At 40.8% G+C, this 18,696-nt stretch overlaps 1 protein-coding gene across 11 annotated transcripts in view; it reads right to left on the reverse strand.

Moving 5' to 3' along the window:
- Positions 1-3,479: 3,479 nt before the first annotated feature.
- The window catches only part of CD36 (CD36 molecule (CD36 blood group)), a 93,392-nt gene continuing 78,175 nt past the window's right edge, over positions 3,480-18,696 (reverse strand). For all 11 annotated transcript variants that reach the window (XM_090041906.1, XM_090041904.1, XM_090041899.1 and 8 more), the window contains exons 9-14: positions 17,011-17,198; positions 14,841-14,959; positions 12,026-12,099; positions 10,586-10,640; positions 9,223-9,387; positions 3,480-7,338 (exon numbers count right to left, since the gene is read on the reverse strand). In XM_090041906.1, coding sequence (XP_089898032.1) covers positions 9,223-9,387; positions 10,586-10,640; positions 12,026-12,099; positions 14,841-14,959; positions 17,011-17,198 — 601 coding nt within the window. In that variant the 3' untranslated portion in view covers positions 3,480-7,338. The remainder of the gene's footprint in view (positions 7,339-9,222; positions 9,388-10,585; positions 10,641-12,025; positions 12,100-14,840; positions 14,960-17,010; positions 17,199-18,696) is intronic.

The raw sequence follows: 18,696 nt of genomic DNA on the forward strand, positions 1-18,696 counted from the left end.
TAGGGCCACATGTCTTTGCTAAAGAGGTAAATGCATCGTGTTACCTGCCAATCATTTGCTTAGTCAGCATAAATGGAAAAGAAGCCAAAAGCTATCACTCAAGTTCTTAAGCAGAGTGTTTACTCTTGATCATGCAAAGAAAAGAAGCAACAGTTATGGACAGTGCAAAGACTAGCAACAATTTCAGGAGAGATTAAACAGATACAGATCTAGCTCCAGTTCTGTGTAATGCAAAGGGCATATTGCTGGATTAATATTAAACAACATCCAAAGAGTAGACAACTCATTTGGAATCAGTGTGCCAGGTTAAGATGCTATGGCTTGGAGTTATGTGACATCGGGTAGATATAGGAATAGGTTATTCAAGGATTTGAATGGTATGGTTTGGAAAGGAATGAGCCTGTGTTGAGCTCTGGAGATCTCCCCCGGACCAATTTAAGACTCTATCATCATGTCTGTTACTTTTGATTTCCATTTGAAGCTAGAGGCTGATCAGCTGTGAACAAATAAATGTCCACTGGGTGGCACAGAATACACAGCTTTTCACTCTCTTCTTCATTGGGTAGTGAACAAGGAAGTGAGGGTCTTGCAAGTTATTTGATCTTTGTACATTTGCAAGGAGAGGCAGGAGGCAAGCTGGAGATCAGTTATAACCAGAACTACTGACAGTTCTATGCAGAAATAGAAGAGACATCTGGTGCCCACTTTGATGACAGAAGAAACAGAATAGAAAATATTACATACATTAGGCTTATTTAGAAATGTGGGATGAATTTAGTAAAATGGGCCATTTGCTCATCTGTGCCTCCATCCTAGACTATTCTGGCAAAAGGAATGTGAAAAATACATTGACTTTTATTAATTATTTGTTAAATATGACAGTGTGTTAATCTATATATAAGATATGATCCCTGCCTTAATCCCCCTAACTGGGTAGGTATAACATTACAGTCACAAACTGCCCTTGATGGCTTGCATTGCTCCACTGGGTAGATAGTTTCAATGAAATGACATTTCTCAGCTGGAAGAAATATATTTTAATGAGGGATTTGAGAGAATGCATACAGTAATTAAGAGTTAAACTTTGATCTGCACTGGTGTGTAAAGGAACACAAGAGTAAGGAAGGAGTTAGAGCAAGTGAGCAGAGGGGCATGGAGCGTGGTTGGGGAGACAGGGTTCTTCTCTCTAACACAGCCGACCCAAGGAGCAGGATGTTATAATTTGTTGCTAGTAAATACAAGCAGCAATTAACTATATCTCCTGGTGAAAGGATGGACAAGACCTCAATTAAGGATCATAGAATCATAGAAGTAGGGTCAGAAGGGACCTTATAGATCTTCAAATCCGACCCCCTGCCAGGGCCGAAGTGACCCCCTGCCAGGGATGGACAAGACCTCAGGAGATCATCTACACCAACCCCCTGCTCAAAGCAGAACCACCCCAACTAAATCATCCCAGCCAAAGCTTTGTCTATCCAGGTTTTGAAAATCTCCAAGGATGGAGCTTCCACCACTTCTCTGAGTAACCTCTTCCATTATTTTACTACATTCCTAGTCAACAAATTCTTCCTAATATCTAACCTAAACTTTTCATTGCTGCAACTTGAGACCATTGCTCCTTGTTCTATCATGACTGAGAACAAACTAGCCCTGTCTTCTTTCGATCCCCTTTCAGGTAGTTGAAGGCTGATCTTAAGTCCCCTCTCAGTCTCCTCTTTTCTAGACTAAATAAGCCCAGTTTCCTCAGTCTTTTCTCATAAATCATGTCCCTCACCATTTTTGTTGCCCTCTGCTGGACTCTCTTCGATTTTTCCACATCCTTTCTGTAGCGGGGGGCCCAAAACTGAATACAGTACTCCGGATGTGTCCTCACCAGTACTGAATAGAGGGGAATAATCTCTTCTGTTGACCTAATGGCAACACACCTAACAATGCAGCCCAGTATGCCATTAGCATTCATGGCAACAAAAGCACACTGCTGGCTCCTATTCAGTTTATTGTGCACTGTAACCCCCAGGTCCTTTTCTGCAGAGCTGCTGCCCAGCCAGTCGGTCCCCAGGCTGTACTGGTGCACAGGATTGTTTTGTCCTAACTGCAGGATTTTGCACTTGTCCTTTTTGAACCTCATGTGATTTCTTTTGGCCCAATTCTCCCATTTGTCTAGGTCAGTCTAATTCCTAGCCCAACCCTCTCCCCCCAGCTTGGTGTCATCTGCAAACTTGCTGAGGGTGCACTCTGTGACATCTTCCATGTTGTTGATGAAGACATTGAACAAAATTGGCCCAGGACTGACCCCTGGGACACTCCACTTGATCCCGGCTGTCAACTAGACATGGAACCATTGATTATTACTCTCTAAGCACAATGCTCCAACCAGTTTTCTATCCACCTTACAGTCCATTCATCCAGCCTATAATTCCTTAGCTTGCCTGTGAGAATATTGTGGGAGACTGTATCAAAAGCCTTGCTAAATCAAGGTATATCACATCCACCAGTCTCCATATATCCACAGAGCCAGTCACCTTATCATATGAGGAAATCAGGTGGGCCAGACATGACTTGCCCCTGGTGAATCCATGTTGACTGTTCCTAATCACCTTCTTCTCCTTCAACTGCTTATAAATGGATTGATTCCTTGAAGATCTGCGCCATGATTTTTCCAGGGACTGAGGTAAGGCTGACTGGTCTGTAGTTCCCTGGATCCTCCTTTTTCCTTTACTTAAAAATAGGCACTGTTTGCCCTTTTCCAATCATCCAGGACCTCTCCTGATCACCATAAGTTTTCAAAGATGATGGCCACTGGCTCTGCAATTACATCAGCCAATTCCCTTATCACCCTTAGGTGCATCCCATCTGGCCCCATGGACTTGTACACATCCAGTTTTTCTAAGTAATCTCTAATCTGTTCTTTCACCACTGTTTGCTGCTCACGTCCTTCCCAAACTGTGCTGCCTGGTGCAGTAGTCTGGGAACTGACCTTGCCTGTGAAGAGTGAGGCAAAATAAGCATTGAGCACTTCAGCCTTTTCTTCATCTTCTCTCACAAGATTGCCGCCCCCATTCAGTAAGGGACCTACGCTTTCCCTGATCCTCCTCTTGCTACCAACATACTTGTAGAAATCCTTCTTGTTACCCTTCACATCCCTTGCTAAATGTAACTCCAGTTGTGCTTTGGCCTTCCTGACTTCACCCCTGCATGCTTGAGCGATGCTCTTATACTCTTTCCTACCTATTTGTCCAAGTTTCCATTTCTTATAAACTTCCTTTTTTGTTTTTTAGTTTACTGAAGAGTTCCCTGCTAAGACAAATTTGTCTTCTGCCATACTTGCTAGTCTTCCTGCAGATCAGGATATTTGTTCCTGCACTCTCACTAATGAGCCTGAAATAAACTTGGACAAAATCTCTTTTGTGTAACAATGTGTAACTCCAGTCCCCAGAGAAAAGACAACATGTTCAAAACAGTAAGAAAAAAGGAGATCATTACCCAACATGAAAAGCTTTATTAATCCTCAAACACATACGGTTCTGAAAGTAGGTGTCTATAACATTTTTAAAGTATATTATTTTATAAAGCTCAGAAACATTTGTTATAAATGCTTGTTCAGTACAATGGCTTAACAAGGAAGAATGGAGATCTTACTTGTAAATCTTAAATACAATACTTGTAAATCAATTAGGGTTATCCTATTATTTTCACTATATTAATACACAATCACTGTAAACAATGTTTTAAATATGTTAACGCATTAACCAAGTGCAGACTAGATGGTGAATATCACCTAATAGTCCAAATCTGCATCGAGACCAATGGGATTCTACACATGACTAAAATTACTTATATTGCATAAGGGATAAGGTTTTCACAATCATAGTCTGAATTTTTGACCATTGCTGCAATAATCCCTAAGACAGGAAAATCTGACCTGTTGGCAATGGACAGTCAGGCAAAAACTGAAGGGAAATCCTGTGTAAGGCAATAGCAGTTTTAACATCAGCTGAGTTAAGATTTCACCATTATCCTTTGGCATGGAAAAATTAGGTATTGTGCAGTCTTGATGTAGAACAGCAGCAGAGCTGTGCTGATTTCAGCTCAAAAGGAGAAGAGCCAAATGAAGCTTACAAATTTGAAGCAACTTTCACGCCTCCATGTCCTTTTCTGCTGGTTGGCTAGCCGTCAGCCCAAATTAGGGGCGTGTTAGGGTTGCCTTATATTGCATTAAGCTCTCTACCAGGCTATTCTGGAACAGAAACAAATATCTGTTTCACAATGAGTGATGAATCAACAGAGAGTAATTAAAAGGCCAATGTTGCACTGTCCTGAACCTTGTATAATCATTTATACCTACACTAATTAAGACAAAGTGCGTGTAAAAATGTCATCATCCTGGTCTTTCATCTTGCTCTGAACTGTAGCAGCTTTATGGCAGCCAATTCCCCTGCATAAAGTTGCCCTAACCACAGTGGGGATCCCCACCACAAACCATTTTAAATGGATCCTTGAGGGTTATGGAACCAGTGTAAGATCTTCTGGGCTACAACCCCCTCCTCACATAGTATGGAGTCATGGCAAGGAAAAAAGGACATGTGGCCAGAATGCCTCTGTGCCTCAGAAATCCTTGGCTGCCAGAATATCTCTTTGGGATTGTTAGCAACTAACAGTCTAACAACTAACCACTAACTTAGCAACACCCCCAAAATTGGGATTTGTATCCGGTACCAGGAAGCTTAAAGGCACTTCTGTCACCTGTTTCTCCATCCTGAGCCTTTGAGAGCTCCACAAGTGTTTCATTACTCAAGGGTGGACAGAGGCAGCCTGATTGCAATCATTTTGCCCAAATGACTACACAAGGTGAAATCCATGGAAAAGAGATCCACTGCAAACAGCTTGTGAGCAACTTGTAGCCTGTGATTTACTTAAAAAAAAAATTCATGGCAAACATGTGCATGAGAATAGATTTGTGGAAATAAGAATGCAAATGATTAGCAAAGACAAACAGAGACAAATTGTTCCAGAATCACTTAAGTGATTTCTCATTTGATTAAGCAGCCTGGCTCCATTATTTCAGACCAGAATTTGGTCCACTATCAGAAATGAATAATTTCGCCAGCTCTAATTATTTGTTACAATAGTCATGTTCAATGCATCACAGGTGCTATTGCTCATTGAGCAGGAACCTACAACTGAAATATATGACAGAATCAGTGTTTTCTCAGTAGTTCATAAACAGTCTTGCTTTCTTCTGGCTGTACAGCAATGAGACTGATATCAGATCTCAAAAGATAGATACAGATAGGCTCTCTTACCTAATAGGCTTGCTTTTCTCCGCAAGTCGAACATCTGCATATCCTAATGTAATGTTTGGATCAGCCTTGGCTGCACATTGTATTTTTATTTAGAAAGGATCTGACCTTTCAGTTCTCCCTGACTTCGATGGGAATGGCATATTTCCTAGTGCAGAAGGTTCTGAACATATAGTAGCACATCAACCATTTTTTCCCCTTCTCATCTTTCATGTTATCCTCTCTTAGGAAGGCAAATTTTCCTGGTTTAACATCTGTTGCAGAATGTTATGATAAGGGTTCACCAGATGAAGCTGTGTTTTTGTGAATATTGGCTGATGTAATCATAAATTTAATTTCCTTTGCAATCACCTTTTGAGAGAAAACACCGAATCCTGAGAAGCATTAATTCATGCAGGTCTCCCTAAATTCAGTGAGTGAACGGGAGTTACAGATACTTCACAGGAACTGACTTTCTTACTTCAGAGTGAGTTGTGGGTCCCAATTCCACTGAAGTCAATGAAAATACAGCACTGATTTCAATGTTCATTGGATCAACCACCAGGATGATACATCCTATTAAAGAGCTAGCTGCACTTGCACAGTCACAGTACATGGCCAGTAAGAGAAAGGTTTGTGGCCCCCCTTTTTGTCTTTGCATTCCTCTATATCAGGAAGGGATGACTGCTAGTGATAGTGTTGGTGTTAGCAGGTCTGCTTTCACTTCTCCAGAGACTGATCCTGCCTATGGATATGGTAAAGTGTATCATGTCATCTGAGAGAAGAATAGGATAGAAGGATAGCCTGAGATGAAAATGAGAAGTTGAGATGAAAGTGAATTTGCAAGATGGAAGGCAGTTGGCTGAGAAACTACCAGAAAAAAGCAGCAAGTATAAGGGGTCAAGTAGGAGGGTGCAGTGGATGCAGGTTAGGGATTAGGAGGCAGAAAGAGATGGTTAGAAGGGAAGCAATTTTGGGTATGGATCTGCCACTCTTAGTGTGCAAATGAACATACATATGTGTGTATTTGAACAGGTGTTCTGTACATACATTGTTTAAAATGACTCTTATAGTAGGTCTTTTATTGACATACATATACACACACACTCTACATAATAAACTTTACATTCATTAAAATTCACATCTCAAACAAGAAGGTAGCAATTCTATTGCAGCAGCTTCCATTCCTTAAAAGAGTGGAAAGAAAAAATTACATGTACACTACATGAGTTTGGTGTCATTACCCTCAACCCATGCTCAGACTAGATCATCAGCAAATGGCTTTCATTCCTATATTTTGCAGTCCCAAGACAAGAAAAGTAGCAAGCTGCATATATGGTGGCAGGTAGATTGCTCTCAAAATTGGATCTCGCTTTTAACCAATTTAAATGTTATTTTACTATTATGTAACAGAGGTTTACACAAAGGTAGCAATTTCAGGGTATGGCTTTGAGCCTCTTTGATGACATGGTAAAAATGTACCTTTGGAAACATTAGCTGTTTCTAGCTTTTAAGATGGAACCTGTATTTTCTTCCCAGCATGAACACCATGTGCCCCCGGAAGCTGAGGCACGGTGAGCTTCTGCAGGCGGCAGCAGCACAGGTGGCAGTAGGAGCATGGCAGCAGCAAGCGTGGAGCTCTTGTAGGCAGCCACAGCACTGTTGGCGGTGGGGGGTGGCAAGCACCGACTAATAGTCAGTGACTACCCACCGACTCTGTTCGCAGCTGCGGCAGCAGCCAGCAGTGATCTCAGACCACCTGCGGACACCACCGACATCAGCAGTGAGGGCAGAAGGTCAGCGGCAACCGCCCACAGGTGCTGCCGACACCAGCAGTGCCTATTCACAAGGGGTGCACTGGCACACTCAGGGGGTACACATGGACCCACGTGCACTCCCTGTGCATCGCTATTGTTTCCCAGAACAGAAAAGTGTGTTTAATTCCATGACGTTTTTGTTTGTATAAAGTACATTATGGGATCAGATTAGTACGATTCAATGACAAAATAAACTGCCAGAAATATGACAGCTATTGCCAACCTCAGAAGACCTTTGCTGTCTGTAAAGAAAAAAGATAATGGTTAATAAACTGTGTATATATGTTCTTCTTACTAAGTAAGAATGACTTAGTAATTTAGACAAAACAACAGTGCCTTATAGAGGGCAGACAATCTGTTCTTATTATATATTATTATCTATTAGGGCTGTGCGAAGTGTCACTGGCCATTTCGTTCTGACAGTTTTAACCAATTTCAAGGTCGAAACAGAAAAATCAGAATGAAACAAAGGCCATTGAAAGAGGCTCGAAATAAAGAGAGGCTGGTTGAAATGTTTTGAAAGTTGAAATGTTTTGACCATAGGCTGGGGATAGGAAGTCAAGTCAGCTGGGCTGCTTCCCAATACCCTGTACTAGATTGCGCTGGGGCAGGAGACAGCCCAGCTGCGCGATCTAGTGCAGGGCCTCAGGAAGCAGCCCAGCTGGGCTGCCTCCACCCCCGGTGTGATGTAGTGCTGGGGATGGGAAGTCAGACCAGCTGGTCTGACTTCTCATCTCCAGCAAAACTCAAAACAGTGTCAAAACAGCCTTTTTGTTTTGGCGGAATTGAACAGCTGTTTCGACTCAAAATGAAATTTGAGACAAAACACTGTTCTGTCGAACTGTTGAAACACAAGGCAAAACAGAATGGTGCCATTTTGCACAGCCCTATTGTCTATGTTGTTTTTTTCTGTAAAATGCTACTAACCTCGATTACACAGTTTTATAGCATTATATTGAAGTTGATACTATTTAGCTCCTCATTTCTTGCAATTCATTCAAAAAACACATCTGTTTTGCTGTTTGTCAATGTTTTACTGTGTCTACATGCATTTGCTACAACTACTTTATTTACTGTGCTATACCCCATTTGTACCTTATTGGACTATTATTTAGTCCTATCCTCTGTTATATAATGCCATGACCCAGTAAAACTAATGCAGTTCAACTGTGAAATGGTGAACAAGAAAAAATTAGAATATTCAAAGTTCTTGTTAGAGCAAGATGCCTAAGTCATAGTACACAGGAAGTTCAGTAGGTCAGGCTGGGAAATGCTGCTAAGACAACCTATTGATCTGCATCTCCAGGGTTTCAAAAGGCATTGTACCTCAAAGAAGGGGAGTGGAACAGCCATAACGGCCACTTCAGTTCTGATCTGTGGAACAGCTCTGGACAACAGATCATAAAGCCATTTAAAAAATTTCATAGATTTTATAGGCGTTAGGGCTGGAAGGGACCTCAGAAGATTATCAAGTTCAGCCCCCTACCCCAGGGGCAGGAAGTCAAAGGATCCCAGCAAGATAAACGTCCAGATGTCTCTTAAAGGAGTCCAGAGTAGCTGCTTGCACCACCTCTGGAGGTAGTCTGTTTCAGGCCTTTGTGGCTTGTACAATAAAGAAGTTCTTCTTTATGTCCAGCCTGAAACAGTCTTGGAGGAGTTGTGACCATTTGACCTTGTCATCCCATGGGGCGCTCTGGTGAACAGGCATTCCCCCAGATCCTAGTGAATATCTCTTATATACTTATAGGCAGCTACCAGGTCCCCCTTGAGCCTGCACTTCTCCAGGCTGAAGAGTCCCATGAGTGTGACCCTTTCAACTGCTTGAAAATAAAGCACTGCTTTTCAAGTCTTCCAAGTCCCATGGTCTAATCTTGCATGAAACTAAAAGCATTGATAACATCCTGCCTGATTAGTGATATGAATTGAATTCGCAAACTTGAGCTGAAAAATGTTGCAACTGTTTCAAGGGAAACCCTTAAAGTAAAACTGACTGATAAATATCTGGCTGAATTAGAATTCAGAATTCAAGGAACACTGAATACATAATATCCACTAAAGAATTCTAGGGCCCAGACCCTGAAGTCTTTAGTGAAGGAAAGTTCCCATTGAGGTCAATATCTACTTACTTATTTGAATTCCTTTGATCTGCATACAAAATATGAGATCATGAATGCCAGGAACATCACAGAACCAACAATGATTAATGCTATCTGCAGCATGTTGAGCATGTTGATTCGAGAGGTCACTTTTGATCTGAACATTTCCGCTTTGTCATCACCAATAATAGCTGTCTGAAACAATGCAAGAGCAACATCATTTATGAACAAATCGTATAGTACCTTTCTCACTAGATGCATATTCATATGCGATCAGTTCTATAATGATTTTAGCTTGTATCAGGATTTAAGGACCAGATCCCAACTGGCAAATAAGAAGTCTAAATGGGATTTAGGAATAAATCGGACCCCGAAATCTTAAAAACTGATTAACAACAATTATAAACCAGCCACTGCAAGTCCTATTTAGGCACCCAAATTCATTTAGCATTTCTATTTTGGCCTGAAAAGATCCCCAGGTCACCTAGACTTAAACCTCTGAACATACTCAGAAGAAACCAATACAAGCTAAATCTTGCCCTCCTCCGCACTGGATCAGTTCAGCCTTTGGGATATGCCTAATTCACACCAGCGCGGCTAGCACAAGCCACATGACAGTGGTTACAGTCACAGGTCACAGTCACTTGGAAAAAGAATAGGTAGTAATGTCACCCACCCTTTTCACAAAAGTTTAATAACTAAAGCACATGCCAGGAAATGGGAGACCTGGGCTTTAAGACCTTCCTCAGCCTGAGGAGGTATAAAACTTTTAGAGTGCCCTAACCATCAGGGCATAGAATAGGCTGGGTTGCCTACAATCTCCACAACTTCAGTTGAAGCTGCACCACTGTGCAGAAAGGCATAAAAGACTCATAGGGCAAAGAGGAGCATGACACAGTAGCCCACTGAGTAGAGCACTCGGTTAGAAGGGGAGACGCCTGGGGTTATGGTCCCTGCTTCCAAGACTTTCGTCTCTCAGTGTCTTTATTATGGAGGTAGCTTTAAAAATAATGAGCACCTTGTTTCAAGTACTTAAATTTAGGTAATCGAGGCTGACAATGCTATAGAACCATAGAAAATTGGGGTTGGAAGGGACCTCAGGTAGTCATATAATCCAACCCCCTACTCAAGGCAGGACCAGCCCAGCCAAAGCTTTGTCTAGCTGGGTCTTTAAAATTTCCAAGGATGGAGAGTCCACTACCTCTCTGGGTCACCTGTTCCAGTGTTTTACTAGCCTCCCAGTGAGAAACTTTTTCCTAATATCTAACCTAAACTTCCCTTGCTGCAACTTGAGACCATTGCTCCTTGTTCTGCTATAAACATTTTTTGGTAAATTCAAACTGTTTCAATGAAAGATAAAATCAAGTGATAAATAGACAGAAAATATACTGACCTCATTCAGCCAAAGAAGAGGAAAGATGTAGGGCTCTTTAATTTTGGAAAGAGTTCTGTAATTAAACATATTATTTAGAGTTTGCATCATCACGGTTTTGATTTGGCAATTTCTAACCCCCTCTAACCTTCCACATTTCTGAAAATGTCAGAAAGTATAATTTTTACACACTTGCATAGAAAAGCTTCAGTAAGTTCAAATTGTAGAAAGGCATACAGGTAACTACAGCCATTGTACATATTACATATCCCTCCGTGTCTAGTACTCACTTTCTGAGAAAATAAATAGCTCTTTCCCCATCTCTTTCTCTCTACCCCTGCCCCCCACACCATCTACTCATCTACCTGAACTCGATTTTTCCCTTCTACTTTTTGTTCCCTATATACATTTGTTTTCTATGTATCCATCTCCTGCCTCCTATACTCTTTCAGAATGGAGTAGGGTTCTCTGACTGGTTTTTTAGGGGTGTGTACAGAGCCAAACTCAAAAAGGTTTTGATCCCTGTTTTGGGGACCTGATACATGCCTGAGGTTTGTAGGTGCAACCATAAATAATGGATGTGTATACAGTGGATGCACATACATTTTTTCCCCCATTTGAAAAAGTCCTGATTTTGGAAATCTACCAATTACATAACACGGGAACAAGATTGTATTTACTCACATACTACGTTCACCTTTCCCCCAAAAATTAGCTACCCAAAACTGGGGTGAATATTTTAAATGAGAAAGCTGATTTCTACATCAGAATGGGGCCATGAGGATGCTGGAATAGTTGCTGGAAGGCTGTCTCCATACTGGACTCCCGGCTGCATGTAGGAGGGGTAGAGTCCGCTTCTCAGCATCACTCACACTCTCCTTGCAGCTCGGTAGCTAAAGCTTTAAACCACAACCACTGTCAAATTGGCAATAGCTGTTGGCTAAGCAGCAAGAGGAGGGTGACTGATGCTGAAAATCTCCATGCAGTCAGCATTCAGCCCTAAGTCTTGGATAAACCTTTTCTTCTTCATTCTGCTTTTCCAAAGCAAAGTGCCTGTCCTGTTTAGGAGCATGTGGTATGTGAAGGAATACAGTTGATATGTGTGTGTGTGTGTCTTAATACATGTACAGATGCACATGCATAGAAATGTATATGTGTGCATGTGTACAAACATATACACGTGTGCATGCATATACATATACATGTGTAGGATGCATGGATTCTAATGGTTTTGTGAGGGGCGTTGATTGTTGTGGTGCTGGAGACATGTTGACACATTTTGCATTTATAATTATCTGAGGTCTACATCCCATGTGCAGTCTGTTGATAGGAGCCTCAAACAAATTCTTGATTTCAACCACTCTTAAGATTTTTTTTTGGAGACTGTCACCCTTGCTAGAAGGAAATATAACAAAATACTGTATCTGAATTTTAGAAACTAAAGAAAGGAAAAGCACTTACTGAATTTTTGGTGCAGGTTTCACCATTAAGTTTACTTGCAGCCTTTTGGCAAAATGTAATGTAAAGCCAGTTGTCTAAAACCAGAAAGAAAAATAGCCAATGTGAATTTAGTGTTGGTGTCACTGACCACTAGAAGCATTTACATGAAATAGGTGCAGCATGATCAGAGGCAGAGTTTCTTGTGAAAAAAGACAAGAAAGGAATCAAGCAAGAGGGAGTATGACCACAGCCTGATGAAACCAACCTCTGCTTGTGATGGGAAGTCCTGGATTCAGGACCTTTAGTTATTATTCTCGTTAGTCTGATGACTCTTTAATGCAAAATATATAAGTAAGGATGGTGACAGGACACCAAACATGAAGCCATAATACAAAATTATAGAATTTCAGCCTATTATTCAATGTCACAGAAGCACGTAAGAATGTGAAATAGGTTCAACTATTTCATATTTACTTCAGTAAAATCAGTTTTTCATCCTGATTAAAGACCAGATGAGATATTGAAATCTTAGATTTTCCCACAGGGTTTCACAAGCTTTTACTTTATATCAATTCTGGAGTCAGTTTTTGAAGAGATCTGAAGCTTAGAATAGTGGCTGAGACCAAGACTAATTTTGTAGATACAGGGTACGTCTACATGTGATATCAAACTGGAGCAATAACTCCACTTTGCACCACAGTCAGCTACTGCCAGGTGCAGGGTTTACATGTGTGACCAGGACTGCAGCATTTTGAGCCAGGGAAGAGCAGCCCCAGGCTCTGGGTGGCAATGTCAGGCAGTGGAACAATTGGCTGGGGCACAAGGGTGCAAAAGTGCAGGGCTAGGCAGCAGGCAGCCCCTGCACTTTAGCACCCTTGTGCCACAGCCAGGCCCTGTCCCTGTCTACGCATGCTTTTCAGCAGTGTAAATTATTCTGCCATAGGATAGTACTGGTCCCAAAAGTACTCCCCTATGCCAGAGTTAATTAATTTACTGTGCCTTAATACTGATGTATGTGTAGACTGACTCTTTACTGCAGAGCTAGTTAGTAAACAGTAAAGCACACATGTAGATGCATGTAAACAGATTAATCTGCTCTTCTGTTTCATATGTTCAGGTTTTTTTCCACTTTAACCCTTGTATTTTTAGAATAGAACTTCTATTCATCCTTTCTCCAATCTATTAAAACATGTAGAAATGTATTTTAAAATATGAATAGTCTAGCTGAAATCATTCAATGATAACTATGTATACGCTTAAAATTAAATGTGGACATTGCTGGATTGGAACCGAAGTAAAGGGAAACTTGAACAAAGTAAAGGGAAAGATATATGTTTATGAATAACTATGTTTATGTTGGGAGTTATCTGTAATAATAGCATTGCGAAATATCTATTAGTCAAATCTGTTTTAGAATCAGACCAGAAAGTTACATGTTTTCAGTCATTAACATGACAGGAAGATCAAACAGATCTGTATTTACTTCTTCATCGTAATTCAGCAGCGGCTGCATTTATATGAAAACTACATTACAACAGAATTTAATACATGGGAAGCACAGAGCAGAAACAGACAAGTTCTTGTAGGAGATAACTTCAAGAAAAATGTCCTTGAAGGTTTCAGGTAAACAACAGTTGTATGTGATTGCTGACTGGTAGAAAATAGAGTAGCACTATTGGCTTCAACATAATTTATTTCTATGGGGAGTTAGTCCTGGTTGGGAATGTGAAGGTCTCCAAAGTCAAGGCATTAAACTATAGGGACCTATAGATGCCATCTTGGCCATTATACAGCCTACATGTATAGAAAAATGGCCATTGTACTTCCTATATGAAAGTCTGCTTGAGATTTCACGTTGATTTTGGTTAATAAAGCAGTAGCATTAGGATGGATGAATGAGCAGGGCATGAGCCCTAGGCGTTTCCTAAACTGGGGAGAAGTGCTCGAATGGTGTGGGGGAGTACCTCACCTTCCCATCCACTGTTCTGCCTTTTAATGCATTTTCCAGCTCTAGGCCTAGCAGCAAGCTGGTGTACCAGTACAGTGTGTGCACGACAATGGGAAATGTAGCTCTCTAGGGCAGCAATGGAGTTCAGTGCTGCTGGGAGGTGGTGTCACCACATTGTTTTCCTGCCAAAATCAGGAGGGCTTTTATGCCCACTTGACATAGGCATCAGTAGCAAAAAAAATGAGGTGACATTTCCCCTCAGCAGCAGTAAACTGCAGCTGCTGCTCCTGTGTGCTGCCGGCTGCCAGAGCCTCCAGGGAGAGGTGGGCAGGGTGTGTATGGGAAGGACTACTGCAGGTGCAGTCCTGATCAATATATCTCTGTGACATGACTTGACAAAATCAATGAAATTTTGTGGGGAAAAAAATCATTTCCTAAGACAATGTAAAGATATAGACGACAACTAAAGAATTTACAGTACAGGCATTTTGTTAAAAGTGAAAGTATTCCTAAACCATCTTAAACCATTCTTTTATAACCCCCCCCCAGCCAAATACTTCACATAAAATAGAATCTATGCGTAGATTTGTTAAAACAAAACCTGATTGATGAGGCTGTGTAAAACTATTTTTTTATGAATTGGTTGATACGTCAAAACTAAAGGTGTTGTTAGTAGTCATATTATGCATTATGCTACATGCATCTTGAATACAGATCACCCACAGTTCAAAAATATATCTAATTTGTGACAGCATTATGCAAGCCCAATCAAAAAATATGGACTCCTCTGGTCATCCCTGTGCCTAAAGAACCAGTGCTGTAACTATAGGGCAAAGTGATATTGTGAATGGTTATGAAATAGCAAGTATTAAAGTAACTTTAGCTTACAGGCTCTACATCTAAAAATGTTTCATGTTCATCCTTGTTTGGGCTCAGTCCTTCAACAGCTTCTTGTATATCTTTACTGGCAAAGAGAAAATGGGGAAGGGTAATATATACTGGCCTCCCTATTAAAAAAAAGAGAGAGAGACAAGCATATTTAGAACATCAAGATTAATCTGCTTTCTCTTTTAGTCCATCATCTGAGGGCATTTTTATGTAACCATATGTTTGTAACAACCATGCCAAAAATGTACATTCATTATAAAAAAGTACTAAGCCCGAAGCAAAGAGAGGCCCTGGAGAATCTACAATCCCATTAGAGTGCACACAGACTTTCCATGAGTTCAGAATATGGACTACAATTTCAGCTGGATTCTAGCAGATCTATGTTTAATTAAACTAGCTGAGTGCTTCACCCTCTCGTCATGCACAAAGTTACCACACTGCATATGTGAAATATCAGAGACTGTGATTTTTGGCAGGGGTTGCTGATCTTTTTTATTTTTCCTCCAAGGCTAGGGACAGACTTTACACATAAACCGGTTTAAGTGATCAGAAGCTAGTTTAAACCTGTAACAGAACAGATATTCACACAAACCAGTTTGAAAATGTCTGAAACTGGTTTGAGATAACCCCCGCTGACTGTTATATCAGACTTAATTGATTTGGGTCAAATCTGTTTATGCAATGTCTGTCCCAGACCTCTTGCTGGTTTAAGTTAAACCAGATCCCCCAGCATCCTCGCATGCTCTCTAGGCTGGGTGGGGCGCTCTGCTCCACAGCAAGGCTGGCCCTCCCCTCTGCTCCCTGGCTGAAGATCTGGCAGAGACTGCAGGCATCTGCCTAGCTTCCCCCAGCTGCCCCCTCCTCTCACCACTCCCTGCTAAACAGGCATTCCCCCCTCCCCTCTGCCTCACACAGACACCTCTCAGCATTAGCTAGCAGGCTAGCTATATCCGTGCTGTGGGAGATGGGACTAAGGCAGAGTCAGCAGGTAACTGGTAATGTTCCTGTGCTCCTTCCTTGGAAAACCTTTTTTAAAAGAGCTTGAACCAATGGAGAGGGGCTGTTGTTTTCTAAATGAGCTGATAAACAGTGAGTTAAGGGTGATAATCACAGTGTTAACAACTGCCTGCTGGGCTGCTTAGGTGGTGAGGAGTAAAGCCCTTCCTAATCAGAGCATCCTGCCAGGACCTGCCCACAACCCCTCCCCCCCGCAATACAGCTCAGCACTGAGAAAGGGAAGGGAGGGCTGCTTTAGCAACCCTTCCCCCTTCCCTCCCACCGCCCCCAGCTTCTAGCCTGAGCCACTGCAGGCATTTGCCTGCATTTTTTCAATCTAGAGGGGGTGTCTGTATGACTACAAACTGATTCAGCCTAGGCAGGTTAGACTAACCTGCAAAGATTAAATCAATTCAGGCTTTTTGAGTCTGTCCCTAGCCCAAAGGACTGAATATGGAAATGGCACTGAAACGTCCATCTCTATCTACTGACTAATGAATTGCCCCATCTTGACCTGTACTTTTTGAATTTGTGCCATAATCAAACCTAGCCCCATCATCATAGTATGTGCCTGATCCTCAGTGTGTGTATAACGCACAGGCACACACACACACACACACACACATTATATATTGTATATGATACTTCTCCTCCCTTCTGGGATTATGTAGAAAAAATATAAATAAATACTAGCCAATTTCCCATCAAGAATGACGGGAGGGGGCTGGGATGGAGTGCCACCACTTAATGCCCCATGCTGCTGCTGTTCTGCCTCAGCTTCAGAATCATTGTGGCGCTCCCACATGCTTAAAGCACCCTGTCAGAGCACAAATAAAATGTTACAGACAAACAGACAGACTTAGGCTTTTATAATATTAGATAATGAATATTATATATATATAATAAATAAAATTATATACCTATAATGTATATATAAGTTATCTATTTATTTATTTTTCCTACAAAATCCAAGCAAGGAGGAGAAGTATTACCACCTTTTGAGGGTAGAAGTAACAAAAATAGTAAGTGAAGTGTCCAAATTCACGTAAGAAATCTGTGATACAGACCAGGGTTAAACACACATTGCTTTTACCCCAGAGAAGTAACTTTACTACAAGACTTTTCTTTCTACTGGTTCATATGACGTGTTTGGATTAATACCATCCTACTATACCTGCTTTGCAGGAGCTAATGTCTAGGGCTCCCGCAGATGTACAGTTTTTTGATACAACAGGATCAGTGCAGAAGCACATATTATCTGGATTTATAAGGGGAGATGCAAATGCTGCACTAGGAACACTAAAACGGTAGAGGGGGATCCCCTTCACAACCTGGTCACTCGTGAAGATGCCATAGATGGACCTAAATGTAAAAGAAAAAAATGTGTTTCATATGCTTCCTGTTTTGATAGCTAACATGTCTAAAACATTATAGGAATTCCCTGCCTGTCTTTCCTTTAAAATGATAAGGTAACTCCCAAGAGTTGTATCAGTGACTCCAGACTCCCTTAGAATACCTTAACAATTACAGACATCTACAAACAAGGAGCAAGAATGCTTTATATTTTCATGAAAGTAAGATGAGCAGAGGGGATCAAATAAATAAATAAAATGCACACGCAAAAATACACTTGTATAAGTGTATGAAAAATGTATTCTGTAGCCTGCATCTATAATTATTGCCATGGTGGAACATTTCAAGTTTTTCAGTACTACTACTTCAGTCTGACACAACATGGGAGAAGTTTTACCAGTCAATCACATGCGTAGTGGGTTTTTTAATTTTTTTGGTAAGACTGGATACCGTAAGAACTGCCATACTGAGTCACACCAAAGGTTCATCTAACCTACTATCCTGATTCCAATGAGGACAAGTGATGATTGCTTTATAGGAAGAGTATAAAAACAGGGCATGTGTAATGTGATCTACCCCCAGTCATGTGCTACCAGTTATGAGCAGACATGGGCTTAGGGAAATATGGTATCTGAGGTTATGTCCTTGGCTATTGTGATTGTTAAACCACATCAATCATTTTTTTTACAAGCTAAAGAGTCAAAGTTAACAAACTAACATAGTGTTTAACAAATCAGATAACAAAGAAAACAATCTAATGTCTCCAGTCCTAGAAAAAGATGTCTTGCATGATGGTCTTTCCTACAGAGTAATCTAAATTGCTTTCCACTTAGATCAGGACTTAAGGACACCTTCATTCTTTAGTTAATCTGAGAATTAAATAAGCAAAAAGAACTAGTCTCTTGAGTTATCTAAAAGAAATGTCCTTTGCTGTGATCAGTGGAGTAGACTTCACTTCTGGGATCCAAACTGGTCCATTACATGAGCTTTATTTCAATTGAAAAACATTATTCTCTTTTTTTAAAATACTTTTCAAATAAATTACTTACTTTTAACCTAAATACAAAACAGCTGCTTGCTGGCACTGACCATACAAGCTGACTCTGGAAATAAATTTTCCAAAGTAATTAAATTTCTGTATGCTCAAATTTATTTAAGCAGTGCTTTAAACAACCCCTCTGGGGCATTCAAGGACATCTTTATAGCAAAAGCAGAAGGAACAGACTGAAAGAAGATAGGCCGTGAAGATTTTTTTTTTATTTGGTAAGTTATAAAAAATGCCTTGTGACAAAGCAGTTATGTATTTATCAGTGAAGGCTAAAATTCAGTTCTGTGCATATTATATGCACAAAGTCCATGCAACATTTACTTTCACATAAATACTAAAGTTAGTGCTTAACTAACTCATCCAACCTTATAATTTAAGGTTCAAATTTGTGTTAGGTACTACTAATATACAATCCTTTTGAACTCTCACATCCTGCATTTCCTTTAGCTCTTTCAACAA

This window comes from Crocodylus siamensis, chromosome 4 (assembly GCF_052110815.1).
Source record: "Crocodylus siamensis isolate JL-2025a chromosome 4, ASM5211081v1, whole genome shotgun sequence".
Taxonomy (NCBI): Eukaryota; Metazoa; Chordata; order Crocodylia; family Crocodylidae; genus Crocodylus; species Crocodylus siamensis.